Here is a 12,500-nt window from a genome sequence, read left to right on the forward strand (position 1 = left end):
GTGTATCCCAAGCGGCAGCAGTGCTGGTGCCCATGCAGCGAACGTCCACGCCAGCCCAGCCAGCAGCAGGTTTCCTCGGGGAGGGAGGCGTGAAGGGCTACCCTGGGCGGGGCCCTGAGCGTGTGTGTTTCTTTCTGTTCCCCACACCTCTTCCTGTACCGCAGCATCTCTCTGTCTCCCTCTCCATCCCCTTCCCCTCCTCCTCCTCCTCCTCCTCCTCTCTGCTGTCCCCCTCTCTCTGTCCTCGTTATGAAGCTGTTCCTTCATCCTCCGTGTGTTTTACGGATGCAGCTGGCCAGCCGCAGTCCCCGGCCCGCGCTGCATCGTTGAAATATATTTTCGAGGTGCAATTGACTGGCAAGTTCACTGAGGCCACCTTACCTTTATTAGGGTCTGCTGCTAACGTTGCCGGGGAGGGGGGGGTGGTGGTAGTGGCGGGCGGGGGGGGGGGTCTCTCGGGAGAAGCAATTTCACAGCTGGTTTACTCCCGGCTCGTTCAGGCCGAAAAAAAAGCGCCGCAAATTTGTGCTGAAAAGTGAAATGGATGTCAGTCCGGGAACAAAGGCCGGAGCCGAGAGCCGGGGGAGGGGGGGGGGGAGCGGGAGTCTAAATTGAATAACCGCCAGCGACATGCTAGCCACACCCCTGCAGGTGACACCTGTCAGGTTTGTGTTGGGTGGGAGAGATGGGCCCCGCCCACATTGTATCCCCGTTGCTGTGGCTGGACAGAGGAGGGCCCTGCTGCTCCAGTCTCTGCCTGCGTATCCGCTCCCAGAGTCTCTACGCCTCAAGCCTCTCCTCGGGTCTGTCGCTGTGGGTTATGGTGCTGACTGGGTCTGTCGCTGTGGGTTATGGTGCTGACTAGGTCTGTCGCTGTGGGTTATGGTGCTGACTGGGTCTGTCGCTGTGGGTTATGGTGCTGACTGGGTCTGTCAGTTTGGGTTATGGTGCTGACTGGGTCTGTCGCTGTGGGTTATGGTGCTGACTGGGTCTGTCGCTGTGGGTTATGGTGCTGACTGGGTCTGTCGCTGTGGGTTATGGTGCTGACTGGGTCTGTCAGTTTGGGTTATGGTGCTGACGGGGTCTGTCAGTTTCAGTTATGGTGCTGACTGGGTCTGTCAGTTTGGGTTATGGTGCTGACTGGGTCTGTCAGTTTCAGTTATGGTGCTGACTGGGTCTGTCGCTGTGGGTTATGGTGCTGACTGGGTCTGTCAGTTTGGGTTATGGTGCTGACTGGGTCTGTCAGTTTGGGTTATGGTGCTGACGGGGTCTGTCAGTTTCAGTTATGGTGCTGACTGGGTCTGTCAGTTTCAGTTATGGTGCTGACTAGGTCTGTCACTGTGGGTTATGGTGCTGACTGGGTCTGTCACTGTGGGTTATGGTGCTGACTGGGTCTGTCAGTTTGGGTTATGGTGCTGACTGGGTCTGTCAGTTTCAGTTATGGTGCTGACTGGGTCTGTCAGTTTGGGTTATGGTGCTGACTGGGTCTGTCAGTTTGGGTTATGGTGCTGACTGGGTCTGTCAGTTTGGGTTATGGTGCTGACTGGGTCTGTCAGTTTGGGTTATGGTGCTGACGGGGTCTGTCAGTTTCAGTTATGGTGCTGACTGGGTCTGTCAGTTTCAGTTATGGTGCTGACTAGGTCTGTCACTGTGGGTTATGGTGCTGACTGGGTCTGTCACTGTGGGTTATGGTGCTGACTGGGTCTGTCAGTTTGGGTTATGGTGCTGACTGGGTCTCAGTTTGGGTTATGGTGCTGACTGGGTCTGTCAGTTTCAGTTATGGTGCTGACTAGGTCTGTCACTGTGGGTTATGGTGCTGACTGGGTCTGTCAGTTTGGGTTATGGTGCTGACTGGGTCTGTCAGTTTGGGTTATGGTGCTGACTGGGTCTCAGTTTGGGTTATGGTGCTGACTGGGTCTGTCAGTTTGGGTTATGGTGCTGACTGGGTCTGTCAGTTTGGGTTATGGTGCTGACTGGGTCTGTCAGTTTGGGTTATGGTGCTGACATGAGGAATGGTAGTTATCTGTGATGCTGCCTGTGTGATCATCACTGGTTTGTATGTGCGTGCCATTGGTGGTGTGTATGATTGTGATTTTGTGTGTGTATGATTGTGATTTTGTGTGTGTATGATTGTGATTTTGTATGATTGAGGTCTGTGTGTGATCTTTTGTGTTATGTACGTGTATGTGAGTGTTATGTGTGTGTATTTGTGTTATAGTGTGTGTAATTTCATTCTGAGTTGTGCTGAGTGATTGTGTTGTGTGAGATTTAAATAGGAATGATAAGTGATTGTAGTGTGTGGGTATGTGTGTTTGTCATGTTAATGTGTGTGAGTGTGTGCATGAGTGTTTCAGTGTGTGTGTGTGTGTGTGTTGGTGTGTGTGTGTGTTTCTGTGTGTGTGTGTGTGTGTGTGTTTGTTTCAGTGTGTGTTTGTTTCAGTGTGTGTGTTTGTTTCAGTGTGTGTGTGTGTGTGTGTGTGTGTGTGTTTGTGTGTGTGTTTGTGTGTGTGTGTGTGTGTGTGTGTTGCCGCAGGGCCAGTGCTGGGTACTCTTGGCCCATTATGGGTGCATTGCTGCAGCGGCAGGCAGGAGTGTTGACCCAGCAGGGCATTATGGGTCAGCAGCTGTCAGGCCTGATGGATGTACTGGGGGGTAATTAAAACCAATCGGCAAAAAAGATCCCCTCCTAACTCCCTCATCTGCTATTTATGCTAACATTGTATGGCTTCTATGGTGACACCGGGCGTCGGAGACCCAATAATGGCAATTAGCATAAAAGTATAATGACTAATCAAATTGACAGCAACTGTTGTTCAACGCTCCACACACAATGCCTTATCAAAACAAACTATTATGAAGGAGGTAATTTCCGAGCTTCTGCCATCTCGCTCTCTCTCTTTCGACCTGCGCGCGGCTGGCAGGCTGTGAGATCCCTACCAGTAATTACAGCAGAATTTACACACTAAACAAATCCCTCTCTCTCTGCCTCCCTCTCTGCCTCCTCTCTCTGACTCTCTCTCTGCCTCCTCTCTCTGACTCCCTCTCTGACTCCTCTCTGATTCCTCTCTCTGTCTCCTCTCTGCCTCCCCTCTGACTCCTCTCTCTGCCTCCTCTCTCTGCCTCCTCTCTCTGACTCCTCTCTGATTCCTCTCTCTGTCTCCTCTCTGCCTCCTCTCTCTGCCTCCCCTCTGACTCCTCTCTCTGCCTCCTCTCTCTGACTCTCTGTCTGCCTCCTCTCTCTGCCTCTCTCTCTGCCTCCTCTCTCTGACTCTCTGCCTCCTCTCTGCCTCCTCTCTCTGACTCCTCTCTCTGCCTCTCTCTGCCTCCTCTCTCTGACTCCCTCTCCGCCTCCTCTCTGCCTCCTCTCTCTAACTCTCTCTGACTCCCCTCTCTGACTCTCTCTCTGCCTTTTCTCTTATTGACTCCTCTCTGCCTCCTCTCTCTGCCTCCTCTGACTCCTCTCTCTGTCTCTCTCTCTGTCTCTCTCTCTGCCTCCTCTCTCTGCCTCCTCTCTCTGACTCTCTCTCTGACTCTCTCTCTGCCTCCTCTCTCTGCCTCCTCTCTCTGCCTCCTCTCTCTGTCTCTCTCTGCCTCCTCTCTCTGACTCCCTCTCTGCCTCCTCTCTACCTCCTCTCTCTAACTCTCTGACTCCCCTCTCTGACTCTCTCTCTGCCTCTTCTCTCTGACTCCTTTTCTCTCCTAGCTCTCTGACTCATTTTGATTCTGATTCCTTTTCTCTGCCTCCTCTCTGACTCCTCCATCCTATTTGGTGAGGATTGACTGTATATCTGAACTGATTTAACTGCAGTTATGGCAGCAGACCCCTCCCTTTGGGGCGTTGCAGGGGTCTCTGTGTGTTTCAGACCCCTCCCTTTGGGGCGTTGCAGGGGTCTCTGTGTGTTTCAGACCCCTCCCTTTGGGGCGTTGCAGGGGTCTCTGTGTTGTGTGTTTGTGTTGATTGCCTGTGTTGTGTGCTTTTGTGCAGTACTCTGAGAAGGCTCTGTACAACCAGCTCTGTTTCTACCGGTTCATCTTCGACTGGGACTATGCTTTCAACAAGATCCTGCAACCCGAAGAGAAGGGTAGGACTGCGTCCGCAAACACGTACACACTCACACACACACACACACACGCACTCATATGTGAACAGCTAACACACACACACACACACACTCATTTGTGAACAGGAAACACACTCACACACACACACGCAATCACAGTCATCTGTGAACAGGAAACACACTCACACACACACACGCAATCACAGTCATCTGTGAACAGGAAACACACTCACACACACACACGCAATCACAGTCATCTGTGAACAGGAAACGCACTCACACACACACGCAATCACAGTCATCTGTGAACAAGAAACGCACTCACACACACACGCAATCACAGTCATCTATGAACAGGAAACTCACACACACACGCAATCACAGTCATCTGTGAACAGGAAACACACACACACACACGCAATCACAGTCATCTGTGAACAAGAAACGCACTCACACACACACGCAATCACAGTCATCTATGAACAGGAAACTCACACACACGCAATCACAGTCATCTGTGAACAGGAAACACACACACACACACGCAATCACAGTCATCTGTGAACAGGAAACACACACACACACACGCAATCACAGTCATCTGTGAACAGGAAACACTCATACACACACACACGCAATCACAGTCATCACGGGCTGTAGCCATGCTGTGCCGGAAGCTTTTACTCAAACTGCATGATGGGAAATGTAGTCTTGAGTCACATTAAACCAGTTTTGGGGCAGTCATGGTCTGGAGGTAACTGCACAGTAAGGGCCTGTGTTCACAGCAGATTTAGGGGAAATGAGGCTTTTATCTTCCCAAAAATGATCTCATTTATTTAATTGTTCACTTGGCAGTTGTGGCTGTATAAGTGACAGATTCATTTAATGCATTAATAATTCATAAATGAACAGTATCAGAACAGAAGCATGTTACAGCAGTCATATTAGCGTGTATGTTGCGCCAACCTGCCTGTGCCGTACGGACAGGTCCTCAGAGTCTGTTTAAAACCTGCAGCAGCATGACCCTGTTTCAGTGTCCACACAGGCGCTAAGCAGTGCTGTCTAACGGCATCAGTAACGTCACACTGACGCGCTGAGCCTGCCTAAGGATGACCTGTGAGGGGAAGCTGCAATGGCCCAGCGCAGCAGTGTGGGCAGCCATGATATTGATGTAATAAATACATTATAAATACAACACACATGTACACACGCACATGCACACGCACTTAGCCCTGTGTAAAATAATAGAAAAGGCCTTGAAGGAAGGAGCGGACCCGTACCCGTCTCCTTTCTGCTCGGTTGTTGTTTTCCTCTTATTCTTTCTTGTGTTATTTGTGCTGTGAGGAAGTGTCCTCTAACCCCCCGCCCCCCGCCCTGCAAAGAGCCGCCTCGTTTCTGCTGTGGGGGGGGAGTGGGGAGGAGTGGGGAGGAGGGGGTTGGAGGGGTGGGGGGGGGGGCTGAAGGATGTTCTCCTCGTCGAGTCGACAGCCCTAATTTAGCCCGGCTGGCGCAATCAGGGGCCGGCGCAGAATGCAAAGCGGCCAATCAGTGCTCGGCGGCGGCGGAGAGGCAGCGGGCCCGGCGGGCCAGACACTCGGTAATAACGCGCCGTGTTGATTGAAAACAGTTTTTAGATTTTGGAAATGATAGGGGGAGTAATTGGTGAGAAGGAAAAAGGATAGCCCTTCATAAATAATGGGAAATGGAGCATATATTTCGTCTGGCCAGCGGAGCCTGGTAACCGCGCTCTGCTCCGGCTCCTGGGCTAGAATTTTCATCTCGGCCAAGGCCACAAGAGCTGGGGGCCTCGTTATCCTCCCCGCTTCCGTGATTGATGTCACTTGATTAAAAGCACCTCTCAGAATGCATTTATTTATATATATATGTACTTTGGAGGTTTCGAAGCGAGAGCCCAAACCCTAGATAAATACAAGGTGTAATCAATAGATGACCACTCAGAGCGTCGGGGGTGTCGGGGGACGGGGCGCGGCGGGGGGACGGGGCGCGGCGCTCCGTGTTTTTGTTGTTTTGTGTTTCTTTGTCTCACGCGCGTGTTTGTGTTTGCGCGGCGGGTTTTCCGCGTTTTGGCGATAATTCCGGGAGATTGGGCTCGGAAGGCTGCGGCGTCACAATCTTCCGCAGAGACGCCGTCCGCTTTAATCCGCCGGGAGAGCGCCGCTCCGCAGCCCTCCGCCTCGCGGCCTCCCCCGCCTGTCGCGTTTCCATAATGACGAGGGGAACGCTCTGCCACCCTCCCTGCTCTTGCTGCTGTAGCGGGGGCGTGTGGGCCGGTCCCAGCACACAGCACATCCAAATGCAGAACATGCCTTATGTGACCTCTGACCTCTGTTGTCTCAGGACAGATGTTGTTTCCTGTAGATGCCTTTTTCTTAATCTCAAACCCTGAACACTGCTCCACATTGCTGCTCTTACTACTGCTGCTGCTCCACACTGCTGCTCCACACTGCTGCCCTGACCGCTGCTCCACACTACTGCTCTGACCGCTGCTCCACACTGCTGCTCTGATCACTGCTCCACACTGCTGCTCTGATCACTGCTCCACACTGCTGCTCCACACTGCTGCTCTGACCGCTGCTCCACACTGCTGCTCCACACTGCTGCTCTGATCACTGCTCCACACTGCTGCTCTGATCACTGCTCCACACTGCTGCTCCACACTGCTGCCCTGACCGCTACTCCACACTGCTGCTCCACACTGCTGCTCTGACCACTGCTGCTCCACCCGCTGCTCCACACTGCTGCCCTGACCACTGCTCCACACTGCTGCCCTGACCGCTACTCCACACTGCTGCTCTACACTGCTGCTCTGACCACTTCTCTGATCACTCTTTTGTGAGTGTGTATCAGTGTGCGTTTGTGTGCATCTGTGTGTGTGTGTGTGTGTGTGTGTGTGCATTAGTGTAACTGGTGTGTGAGGGCGGGTCCTGTTTAAACTAAGATTGGACAGACATATAGAGGCAGGGTTTGAGCTGCAGCCTGCATCTCTCCATCCTGCCCCTAATCCGACGCGTGGCTTCACCCCCGCCCTGCTCCGTACCCTGTCATTTCTCTGCGCCCTTCGCTGTAATACCAAACATTACTGCATTACGCAGAGGTAGGGGCTGCCCCACACCAGGCCTCTCGTAGTGCCGGGGGGATTTTCAGGGGTGAAATTACAGAGCTCTGCTCGGTGTTCTGCGGGCTGGGCCGGGTTTGTTTAACCCCCACTCTGTCCTCACTCCTGCCTGCACTTCATCACACACATGCACTGGCATCAGCCCCTGGTCCAGACAGCCTCGGCAGGACCACCGGCTGCGTCTCCTACACTGCAACACCAGCCTGTGCTCGTGATCTGTTCCCCTCTCTCCCTCTGGGTGATGAGGTGTAGACCTCTCTCCCTCTGGGTGATGAGGTGTAGACCTCTCTCCCTCTGGGTGATGAGGTGTAGACCTCTCTCCCTCGGGTGATGAGGTGTAGACCTCTCTCCCTCTGGGTGATGAGGTGTAGACCTCTCTCTCTCTGGGTGATGAGGTGTAGACCTCTCTCTCTCTGGGTGATGAGGTGTAGACCTCTCTCTCTCTGGGTGATGAGGTGTAGACCTCTCTCCCTCTGGGTGATGAGGTGTAGACCTCTCTCCCTCGGGTGATGAGGTGTAGACCTCTCTCCCTCCTGTGCCATCAGCAGAGACCCCTCCCTCTTTATGAGGCATAGGTATAGACCATTCCTGTACACGCCTGTCCACTTAGTATTGAACCTTGCAGTCTTATGATATAGTTGGCTCTGTTAGGCCAGTGACTGGTCTACTTTTTGGGTAGTGTTTGGTGACTGTTTTAATGCTGAACAGGGTCCCTGTTTTCGGTCAGTGTTAGGTCTGAGTGTGTGTGGCAGTGTTGGGTCTGTTTTAGGTCAGTGTTAGGTCTGAGTGTGTGTGGCAGTGTTGGGTCTGTTTTAGGTCAGTGTTAGGTCCGAGTGTGTGTGGCAGTGTTGGGTCTGTTTTAGGTCAGTGTTAGGTCCGAGTGTGTGTGGCAGTGTTGGGTCTGTTTTAGGTCAGTGTTAGGTCCGAGTGTGTGTGGCAGTGTTGGGTCTGTTTTAGGTCAGTGTTAGGTCTGAGTGTGTGTGGCAGTGTTGGGCTTCGGTTTGTGTGGCAGTGTTGGGTCTGTTTTAGGTCAGTGTTAGGTCTGAGTGTGTGTGGCAGTGTTGGGTCTGTTTTAGGTCAGTGTTAGGTCTGAGTGTGTGTGGCAGTGTTGGGTGTGTTTTAGGTCAGTGTTAGGTCTGAGTGTGTGTGGCAGTGTTGGGTGTGTTTTAGGTCAGTGTTAGGTCTGAGTGTGTGTGGCAGTGTTGGGTCTGTTTTAGGTCAGTGTTAGGTCTGAGTGTGTGTGGCAGTGTTGGGTGTGTTTTAGGTCAGTGTTAGGTCTGAGTGTGTGTGGCAGTGTTGGGTGTGTTTTAGGTCAGTGTTAGGTCTGAGTGTGTGTGGCAGTGTTGGGTGTGTTTTATGAATTCTGACATCCTCTGGCTGCTGGCTGCATCCCACGGTCTTTGTGTCTCTATCTTCCGCTCTGTCCTCTCTCCACACCTCTCCCTTATTTTCCCACCTTCGTTTCCTCTCTCCATCTGTTTTGCCTGTTAAGTCCTGTGCCATCTCTGTTCCTTTGGCCCTGTGTGTAATGGCTGTCTCTGTGTTCCTGTGGTTCTGTGTGTAATGGCTGTCTCTGTGTTCCTGTGGTTCTGTGTGTAATGGCTGTCTCTGTTCCTTTGGCCCTGTGTGTAATGGCTGTCTCTGTGTTCCTGTGGTTCTGTGTGTAATGGCTGTTTCTGTGTTCCTGTGGTTCTGTGTGTAATGGCTGTCTCTGTTCCTTTGGCCCTGTGTGTAATGGCTGTCTCTGTTCCTGTGGTTCTGTGTGTAATGGCTGTCTCTGTGTTCCTGTGGTTCTGTGTGTAATGGCTGTCTCTGTGTTCCTGTGGTTCTGTGTGTAATGGCTGTCTCTGTTCCTTTGGCCCTGTGTGTAATGGCTGTCTCTGTTCCTTTGGCCCTGTGTGTAATGGCTGTCTCTGTTCCTGTGGTTCTGTGTGTAATGGCTGTCTCTGTTCCTTTGGCCCTGTGTGTAATGGCTGTCTCTGTGTTCCTGTGGTTCTGTGTGTAATGGCTGTCTCTGTTCCTTTGGCCCTGTGTGTAATGGCTGTCTCTGTGTTCCTGTGGTTCTGTGTGTAATGGCTGTCTCTGTTCCTGTGGTTCTGTGTGTAATGGCTGTCTCTGTTCCTGTGGTTCTGTGTGTAATGGCTGTCTCTGTGTTCCTGTGGTTCTGTGTGTAATGGCTGTCTCTGTTCCTGTGGTTCTGTGTGTAATGGCTGTCTGTGTTCCTGTGGTTCTGTGTGTAATGGCTGTCTCTGTGTTCATGTGGTTCTGTGTGTAACGGCTGTCTCTGTGTTCCTGTGGTTCTATGTGTAATGGCTGTCTCTGTGTTCCTGTGGTTCTGTGTGTAACGGCTGTCCCTGTGTTCCTGTGGTTCTGTGTGTAATGGCTGTCTCTGTTCCTGTGGTTCTGTGTGTAATGGCTGTCTGTGTTCCTGTGGTTCTGTGTGTAATGGCTGTTTCTGTGTTCCTGTGGTTCTGTGTGTAACGGCTGTCTCTGTGTTCCTGTGGTTCTGTGTGTAATGGCTGTCTCTGTGTTCCTGTGGTTCTGTGTGTAACGGCTGTCTCTGTGTTCCTGTGGTTCTGTGTGTAACGGCTGTCTCTGTGTTCCTGTGGTTCTGTGTGTAATGGCTGTCTCTGTGTTCCTGTGGTTCTGTGTCTAACGGCTGTCTCTGTGGTTCTGTGTGTAATGGCTGTCTCTGTGTTCCTGTGGTTCTGTGTGTAATGGCTGTCTCTGTGTTCCTGTGGTTCTGTGTGTAATGGCTGTCTGTGTTCCTGTGGTTCTGTGTGTAATGGCTGTTTCTGTGTTCCTGTGGTTCTGTGTGTAACGGCTGTCTCTGTGTTCCTGTGGTTCTGTGTGTAATGGCTGTCTCTGTGTTCCTGTGGTTCTGTGTGTAATGGCGGTTTTGTTGCTAACCCTCTGTGTCCATTGCTCTGCCTCGTACACAGCGCGTTTCCTGTCTGTCAGAGCTGTGGGGGGGGCAGGGTTTCCTCCCCGAGCCGCCGTCGCCACGGCGATGGCCCGTTCGGCGGGAGCCTTTGTGGGGTCGGCCTGCCGTCCGGCGCTGGAGCGCTTAGCCAGGCGAGGAGTTAAGGAAGGAGCGGCGCACACAAAGAGAGGATGTGGCACCACACGCGAGCAGCGAGGCGGAGAGAGAGACAGATAGTGTCCAGGGCCAAACTTTGTGATTCTACCCCCCTATAATTCTCCCGAATCCCGCCCCCCTTCCCCCTCCCCAAGACGTTTAGTGTCGTATCTGGCAGATTTTTCTGTCTGTCTCTGATGAGCGAGGAATTGCTTTTAAAGTGGGCATTATGCCAGCCTGCCGGGACAATAGAAGGCCAATCTTCCCCCATTCTGCCGCTGATGCTGTTATTGTGGCGTTTTAGATAACTGCAGCCAGGAGCAGAGCTGGGAGACAGGCCGGCGGAGCATGCCTCTGGGGGGGCGCGGGAGAGAGGGCGAAGGTTGGGGAGTGTTTGATTTTGTGTATATGGGCGGGGGGGGGGTGTGGGGGGTGGGGGGGTGGCTGAACAATGCCAGTTTAAAGGGAAAAAAAAAAGAAAAAGCTGATGATGTGCTCAGTCGCGGCGAGTTTGTCGAGTTAAGTCCAGAGAAGCATTAAGATTACTCCCAGGCCCGCGTGCTCCGAGGTCACAGGGCCCGCACCGCGCTCTCTGGCCAGCGGGGGCGCTGTGGCTGGGCGCCTTGCTGCTGCCGCTTCCTCCATTCGCCGTATTTTCCTCTGTTATTTGATTCTGCCGCTTGCTGCCAGAGGGGCATTCTGATGAAAATTGCTTCTCTCTGCAACCTGACAAACCCAGAAGGCCGTACAGGGTTAAAACGCCGGCTCTCTCTCTCCCTCTCTCTCTGTCTTTTCCACTCATTCTCTCCCCCTCTCTCTCCCTCTCTCTCTCTTTTTCACTCACTCCCTGTCCATTCTGTCCCTGAACAGGAATGCATCATTTAGTCTTAATTCTGTGTGTGTGTGTGTGTGTGTGTGTGTGTGTGTGTGTGTGTGTGTGTGTGTGTATATGTGTTTATGTATGAGAGGATGTATGTATGTGTGCGTGCGTGCGTGCGTGTGTGCGTGTGTGTGTGTGCATCAGTGTTGGTGTGTGTTTGCATGCATGCGTATATACACACGTGTGTGCATGTGTATGTGTGTTTATGTATGAGAGGATGTATATGTGCGTGCGTGTGTGTGCGTGCGTGTGTGTGCGTGCGTGTGTGTGCGTGCGTGTGCGTGTGTGCGTGTGCGTGTGTGTGTGCGTGTGGGCATCAGTGTTAGTGTGTGTTTGCGTGTGTGCATGTGTATGTGTGTGTTTATGTATGAGAGGGTGTACATATGTGTGTGTGTGCGCATGTGTTATTTTTCTCCTCTCTGCTGTCTCACACACGTTACAGACTTTCCCATGTTCTGCTTGTAAAGGGGCTCCCTGTTTTTCCAGAAGCCTCTGTGAGGGAGAGCAGGCTGGATATTCGGTGTAACACCCCACACCCTCACACACCCCTGCTAACACTGGGCAGCGGGCTGAGCGCTGGGGACGTACACCTGTACGGGGAAGATGGGAGTGATTTATATGCAGGGGACAGAGCTGAGAGCTGATCTCCATATGGACCTCTCCGCTCTCCGCCTGATTGCCCTGCTACCGAGTTAAATGTGGAAGCAATTTCCAACGCAGTGTGAGACTTTCCATCATAAAACATTTTTTTTCAAAATTAAATATACAATATCAATGACTTCCAAATCATTTTGAACTCTGATTTCATTCCCCTTATGAAGAGCAATTCATTTCCCTCTTTCTGTTCTCTTGTCTCTCTCTCTGTCTCTCCCTCTCTCTCTCTCTCCCCCTCTCCCTCTCCCTCTCTCCCTCCCGCTCTCTGAGTGTGGGCAGTGTGATTATGTGCACACTGTAATGTAATTTTGCCGCATTGATAAAATAAAAATGGTCCTTTATCCGTTTTCTGATAATTCAGGCTGGCTCCGCTGTCACCTCTTCACGATGGAGTGCACCCCCCCTCCCCCCTCCCGGCCGCCTGGCCCCCCCACCCCCGTCCCCCCAGCCCTGAGCTGGTGGAAATCCACTGGTACAATTGTCAAATCAATTATTCATTCTCCGCAATTATACTCGCACAAAGAACATTTCTCTGCTCAGAGTGATGATTAAATTAACAGCTATTCCAGCTGCCTGATAACATCTAATAGAATATTCATAAGCACCAAAACTGAATGTATTATCTCCGTTAACTGCATCAGCCTCACTTAATTACACGCTTGTTATTGTATTTACACCTTGTTAGAGCAG

At 52.1% G+C, this 12,500-nt stretch overlaps 1 protein-coding gene across 1 annotated transcript in view; it reads left to right on the forward strand.

Moving 5' to 3' along the window:
• The window catches only part of pola1 (polymerase (DNA directed), alpha 1), a 64,493-nt gene that overhangs the window by 49,925 nt on the left and 2,068 nt on the right, over nt 1-12,500 (forward strand). Inside the window, exon 36 of the mRNA XM_036521795.1 lies at nt 3,986-4,082. Coding sequence (XP_036377688.1) covers nt 3,986-4,082 — 97 coding nt within the window. The remainder of the gene's footprint in view (nt 1-3,985; nt 4,083-12,500) is intronic.

This window comes from Megalops cyprinoides, chromosome 2 (assembly GCF_013368585.1).
Source record: "Megalops cyprinoides isolate fMegCyp1 chromosome 2, fMegCyp1.pri, whole genome shotgun sequence".
Lineage (NCBI taxonomy): Eukaryota > Metazoa > Chordata > Actinopteri > Elopiformes > Megalopidae > Megalops > Megalops cyprinoides.